The 7,309-nt window shown below is 40.8% G+C and overlaps 1 protein-coding gene across 1 annotated transcript; it reads right to left on the bottom strand.

Moving 5' to 3' along the window:
* Positions 1-4,947: 4,947 nt before the first annotated feature.
* Positions 4,948-5,427, bottom strand: LOC145979659 (uncharacterized). Its single transcript, XM_083112624.1, has one exon. It carries the CDS (start codon positions 5,425-5,427, stop codon positions 4,948-4,950), a length of 480 nt encoding a protein of 159 aa, XP_082968750.1.
* Between the last annotated feature and the right edge of the window lie 1,882 nt (positions 5,428-7,309).

Raw genomic sequence — 7,309 nt, 5'->3', positions numbered from 1 at the left:
AAAAAAAAAGTAACCTTCGGTTTTGTCAGTGTTCACTTATGACTGTAATTTTTTATTTTTTCGGGAGTCCCCTTCTCCATCGTTGTTGAAAATTTGATAACTTTGATTACGTCGGACGGCCTTAAGTTGGTTATAGTTATATAATTAGGACGTGTTTGAATAAAAGAATACTTTCTCCTTTAAACAGCGTTGGTATCTCTTCTCTGTTGTTTTTGTCTACAGTAGACTATGTAAAGTATAAGCCAATGTAATCTTCGTGTAGATTACGTATAGAGAACGCATGTAGACGTAAACGTATAGTCTACGGCACATCACTGACGCAGGGATGCAGCGCCTTGAATAACGTAGTGTGGAAAACGGCACTGTTCTGGCCTCTGGCTGGTTCCACTCGAATATGATGCCGCTAGAGGCGCTGGTGTTGGTCTCGGTGCATGGTATTCGTCTGCTTATAATGGAAGTAAATGGAGTTTTCGCTGCAACGTCTGATTCTTTTACATGAAGCAGTACTATGAATGTGATAATTGCTATGATATTTTGTACAGTGGTCGCGAAGATATTAACGAACATTCTAGACAGTCGACCACGTCCTGTTATCGTTATACTTTCATTAATAATACGGGAGAAAAAATACGCGTGGAAGCTCTTGGTAACTAAATTTTTGTGTATGAATTAGGTTCATAATTATTATCATCATCATCATCATTTCTTTTAAAGATATACACACTGAAGCATTTATATTTTTTATATTTACTGTATTTTTTCTTCCGTTTTAAACTAATCGCGGCAATGATGATAATGATGATTGCATGAAACGACAAGGGGAAACCCACAAAACTTTCTTAGTGCCATCGACATGAATGAAAGGAAACTTTCAGACCAATGGGACAAGCGACACGGGATGTTTACACTGATGTGACTAGTGACACAGACACTTCCGGCCTGTAAAATAGCATTCATTGCGCATGAGGGTCGAAACAGCAAACGACACGTTCATATGTCGTATTCGCATCCTACTTGTTACTTCGGTCGGAAAGCTCCCTAAAGGAAGGGTGCTCAGACCGAAGCGCCGCGCTACAGAGGGAGTTTCCAACTAAGTGACAAGCGACAGCCTTGAAGCGGCACATCAGTCTATTAGCAAGCGTTTGCTGCTAATAGTGCGAACAACAGATCTAGGCGACACGATAAGCCACACGTGTCGCTTTGTCGCTTGTGTGTCGCTCAAACTGGGCCATTTCTTCAATAGCTTGCAACGTGTTGCCGTGGCTTGTTGTTCGCGCATGCGCGATGCAATGAGTGTCTTGCTTTAGTGATATTGCGCACCAAAGCGGCACGCGACACTTATCGCTTGACGATTTCACCAACCGAACGCTGGCCTGTGCTGCCCGTCATGCCTTTACAATGTGAAATGTTGCTCTTGGTTGACTCGTTTCTAAGCGACATGTGTCGCGTCTCGCTTCGGTATGAAAGTTTCCTTGGACCGAAGGACCCGTCTCGCTTTGATGTGAAATCCTGGTATCGTTTGTCGCGTGTCGCTTTGGTCTAAAATCTGCTTCAAGAAACGGTGCAGTCAGAGCTTGTGTCCCTACGGTTCGAAATACTTCATTGATTACAGACTGCTTGCTTTGAAGCGACACTTGTGGTTTGTGGCCTCGGTATGAAATATCTCTCAGGATACTATTTATATTCTAATAACATAGAAAAATAAAACTCTAATACGCAGTCCAAGACCTGACGTCCGGAAGCACATTGCGATGTTTCTTCTTGTGTTACGCAAGCATGCTATTTATTTATTCATTTTATTTTCCTTTCCTTACCAAATTAATAGCATTTCGTGACTTCAAATCACTCCACAAATATAACTGTTTCCATCAATTCACGTACCGCCTTTCACGACAAACAAATCTACACAATATATTCCAAAAACCAACAAAGCCGCATTACTTTTATAAGAAAATTAGCACCTATACTGATCGCACTGCCATCTATGTTCTCATCCGTTTCGGGAACCAGTTTCTTGGGTCGTTTTCCACACTACGTTATTCAAGGTGCTGTAGCAGGGGGTGTCCATCCCTCCCAAGTCTATGGTGCACTCCTCCACAAAAATGTAGAACATCCCACCCCCATTATATACCAAATTATTTTGGTCAGACAAAATTTGCACAACAATATAATACAGATATATTTAAGCAATATATGTTTACTTTAAGTATTGTTTACAATGCAGACATTTACATATATACTGTATATTACTTTGACATTAATTGAAATAAAATTATATATAAATGATAATAACTTTGAGTGGTTCAGTGAAGAGGGCTTGTTCCCCCACAGAACCTTCACTAAGGGCCTCCCCGATGGCGCAGTGGTAGCGTCGTCTCCTTGTAATCAAGGGGTCCCGGGTTCGATACCCGGTGGAGGCACATAGTGCTTCGGATTCCACTTTAAACTGTAGGTCCAGTCCCGATTATCCTTACTGTGCATAAAATGGACTTAAAACACTAAATCAACCAACCAACCAACAACTTTTACTCTGGTGCTCACTGGGATTCAAGTGCAGTGAGCAGGCCGGAAGCTGGAAACGCATGGAACACCCTCTGGCCACCACAAGTGCAAGATAGCTATTCAAGCATGGTTTACAGCATAAATTGTTGCTTCTGATACATACTTATAACTAATTTTGTTCAAAATTTACACTACGATCATCGAAACGTTGCTAAGTAAATTTAAGAAAAAGACCAGTGACGTTTACGTACATTTCTAGCATGGACAATATTCACAAGAATATATGCAAATGTAATGGTTTAAAAGCGTATACGTTTATTTTTTTAATTTGCTGTGGTGGGCAAATTACTGCCCGCTCTTCAGGTTATCCCTATTGGCCGCACGGAAGAACACTGGGCAGGACGGCCCCTTTTAGAAAGGAATCCATCTAGTCAACAATACAGGAAGATTACTAATCCGCCATGGTCCTCGTAACGGATCATTTTCGTGCATGCGCTGACTCGTGCCTAATCTCGGGCAGTGTGAACGCAGCCTAATTGCTTTGAAAATCTTAGATGATTTCATCAACAAAATATAATACTATTATTTATGGGAATAATGACTATAATTCTTCAGCGGAAGCAGTAATAAAGCATGCTGAATTGCAACTGAACAAAGAGAAGTCCTTGAATTTAAAGTCGCGGTGTTGGAATATTCCATTGAAATTTTGCTATTAAAATCCATTTATCACTGTAGAATTAGGCAATACACACACCGCCTAGCAGAGAAGCGAACATTTCAGGATGTAGGTGTTAAATTTGTATTGCCGCTGACTGCAGGTTGGAATTTGCCTTAGGAAATTATTTCTCTGCGGAAAAATTCATTTTCAACTTGGACGTTAGAGGTGGTGTTTTAAGTCCACTTTATGCAAAGTAAGGCTAATTGGGACTGGGCCTAGAGATTAAAGTGGGATCCGAACCACTATGTGCTTTCAGCGGGTATCGAACTCGGGAGCCCTTGATAACAAGGCGGCGACGCTACCACTGCGCCATCGGATAGGCCTTGGACGTTAGAGATGGAACGAGGCCAACCACGTTTCGGTCTCGACTTGAACTTCGAGAGAACTCCGAGATCGGAACACGCTTGTAAAAAGCAGGTCGAAGACGAGACTAGAAACTTTAAGCATTCTGGAGACGAGACAGATCACTGTAATGCCGAGACGAGACCGAGAATCTCGGTTATGTCTCTCTTTGTATAGTAAGGCGCATTTCTACCTTTTGGGTTTAATGCTGTAAGGATTAAATGAATGGTTGATGAGGCAAAGCCACCGATGCGTCCATACCATAGTCAGGGTTTGAACCTAGGACCTCTGGCGTCGTAGCCCTTTACTCTGACCTCTAACAAAGAGGTCTCGTTCGAGGCATTGGTATGCTATTTAATTGCAGAGATAGGCTATCGGGGCTGAACCTACAGTTTAAACGGGATCCGAATCAGGCTCAACCGGGTATCGAAACCGGCCCCCTTAATCAAGTTTACCTCAGTATTTCACTTACACCAAGCGGCTATATACCAGAAGGTATATATTGTGGTGTCGTGTCGTTTGCGCCGAGTCATTTGCGCGGAGGCTTCTTATCGGTTCATTTCCGCCGCGACGTACGTCAAGACCTTCCTTGGTGGGTTTTCCCACAATCAAGTGTCATTACCGCCGCGCGCACGTGTGTTTATGGGAACATGGTGCATAGTGCATGAAATCAAACAAACAAACAAACAAACAAACGTGTGTTTATGACGTTGCACAGCTGTGTTTACACTGAAATGTTATATCTATCCAGAGAGTCAAATATGACTTTTATTTGCTCATTTCAAAAGACGTTACACAGGATTACTTGTATCAATTTTATTCCACAACACAAAATACATAAATCAGCCTATTAACTATTAATCATTTATACACTACATAAAATCGTTAAAAAAACATTGTAAATACAGTATTGCTAAAATATTGCAAGCATTCTACAAGTACCGTTTGGAAGCAAAATAAATGTGACAGTCTATTACACTTAATTATTATACACTACATAAAATCGTCAAAAATATTATAAATAGTGTTATTTTTGCAAACATTATATAAGTACTACGTATATGTACACTTTGGAAGCAACATAAATATGCCAGTCTGTTACACTTAATTATTATACACTACATAAAATCGTCAAAAATATTATAAATAGTGTTATTTTTGCAAACATTATATAAGTACTACGTATATGTACACTTTGGAAGCAACATAAATATGCCAGTCCGTTGCACTTAATTATTATACACTACATAAAATCGTCAAAAATATTATAAATACAGTGTTATTTTTTGCAAACATACCATAAGTAATTACGTATATATAAACACGATATTTCGATACACTTGCACAACAATAATACAAACGTTATTTGAATTCTTGTAGGTAATTTATGCAAATGCTCGAAGGCATCCTCTAAGATCGCCCGAGCTTCTGTACTTCGAAAGAACATACTCAACACGTTTGTCCATTTCGATGTATAGATATTTTCTTCTCTTCCCAGCTAATAGACCCAATTCTGCCATCTCAATTGCAGACGAGTTTCTCTTTGTTTCCGCCTTTAAGGTTTCAAGCAGCACGTATATGTTGGGTTGCCTTTTCCCGATGACTTTGTTAAGCTTTGAATGCCATGACTCAACCTCATTATTTGTCCTGTGTCTTTGGTTGCAACAGTTCCACACAGATATTGGAATATGTTCATTCTCCAACCACTGTTCCACGAAGTAGTCATTAAACAACTGGACCTTTTGATCGAGTGGAGAACTGTCCATGATGAGTAGGAATCCCTCTTCTACTTCTGATTCAGGGATCAGAGACAGAGCGGCACACATTTTGATGTGCATTCTAACAGCTTCGTCCTTCTTGTACATGTCAACGAGCCCTAGTCGTTGAACGTTTCTCCAAATTGCTTGTTTAAAGTGGAAATTGCATCCAGAAATGTGTGACAGTGGGAACACGTTTCTTAACACCTTAAGTACTGCACTTTCAAAGTCTAGCTTGATCACTTTCGGATTAATCTCAGGGCAGTAGTTCTTAATGAGCGAAAAGAATCTTTGATAAGTTCTTTCGGTTTTGTCCGGAAGTAAAGCATAAACCACTGGTGCTACGTTAGTACCAGTATTCGTACTACCGATGTCGATATGGAGGGTATACAGCTGATAAAACTGTTTGGAGCAGACGCTAAAAGGGCAAAAATACGGTTTCTGAAGTTGCCAAAACATCTTTGGATCTGACACTAGCAAAAACTAACAACCGCTTTCCATTTTCCGTGTCGTCAAGGTACAGAACACGTGAGATGGAATTTGATTACGTGGAGGGGGAAAGGCAACTGCAGCGTGTACTGCTTCGCTCTGCCCACTCGATCCCCCCTTCTCTACCGGTATGTGTGGCCTGTGAAGTGAGCCTGTGATAAGTGGCTGCATATATTCATGATTTTCTAGTGTTTGTAGCGTCGAAAGGAAGCGTCAAGTAATAATTTGATAACATTTAGGAAACGTCGTTTGCCTTAGTGACCTCTTCACGCTGCGAAAGTACCGGGTGGCCAGAATTAAAGTTACCCAACTCAGAGACACCTGTAGCCTGTTTGAGGGATCGTAGAACTCTGAAATTTGGTGAATCCATTATGCAGACTATGGGGAAGATGATGGCGATAAAAGAAATAGTTCAATTTTCCGCCACCAGGTTGAAATTTGGAGCTGTAATAATGTACAAATTTCTTCATCTTTCTTAACCCATGCGTCGTCATGGGACCCTTTCGAAGTCCTCTCGCATGACGATAACCTCTCAATGCAGCTCCACTATTATTACGACTTCACCAGCAACGCACGTTCTTTCTTATGGCATGGTGATCACTTCCGAACTCTTGTTCATCACTCACATTAAGTGATTTAGCTGAGTTATCAATTAGAAAGACATTTGTTAGTGGCTGGAAGTTGCGATAAAATAATCTCTCGTTTATTGCAAGATTGCCAGGTAAAGGCAAATCCATAACCAATTGGAGCAGTTTGCGTCATTATTACAACCCCTCATGGAAGTACAGCGCCACATTTCAACCTGGTGGCGGAAAATTGAACTATTTTTTTCTTATCGCCATCATCTTCCCCATGGTTTGCATAGTGGATTCACCACATGTCAGAGTTCTACGATGCCTCAAACAGTCTACAGATGGCTCTGAGTTGGGTAACTTTAATTCTGGTCACCCGGTATGTACGTTGACACGTTTAATGTGTTGTTTTTATTTCGAGACTCGAGACCGAGATAAGGCAGGTATTTAAAACACGAGACGAGGCTGTATCGACTCGTCTCGAGACCTCTTTTGAAATTCTTTATATGCAAGCCAGATGAAGAATACATTTTGTTTAGGAGCTGCACCATCAACACCTCGCAAATATCGCAACTACAGAACTAATTGGATTTTATTTGCAGCCCATTCTCCCAGAGCTGCCGAGACTTTTCAAGGTATTTCTCGCAATTAACTCTTATGCCATGAACCCTGAGTATCCCAACAACGATATAATTCCCATCAACAGGTCTGGCTTATTGCACACGTGTCTAGCAACTTCTCCTTCTAACGTCATTTCATATTTAGGCTAAATGTCTTCATTGCTAAGCAGTGATGTGCGTCTACGCGTAAACAACGATAGTCTACGTTCTACACGTAGACAATTTTATACACGTAGATTACGTAATCTATGTAAACAAAATGGCGAAAGGTGATAACGTAGCACAGAGCGCCGTGAAATTAAAAGAAAA

This window comes from Lepisma saccharinum, chromosome 26, assembly GCF_977018435.1.
Source record: "Lepisma saccharinum chromosome 26, izLepSacc3.1, whole genome shotgun sequence".
Classification (NCBI taxonomy): Eukaryota; Metazoa; Arthropoda; class Insecta; order Zygentoma; family Lepismatidae; genus Lepisma; species Lepisma saccharinum.
Note: the sequence above shows the minus strand (reverse complement) of the source record. Positions and strands in the feature narration are given on the sequence as shown.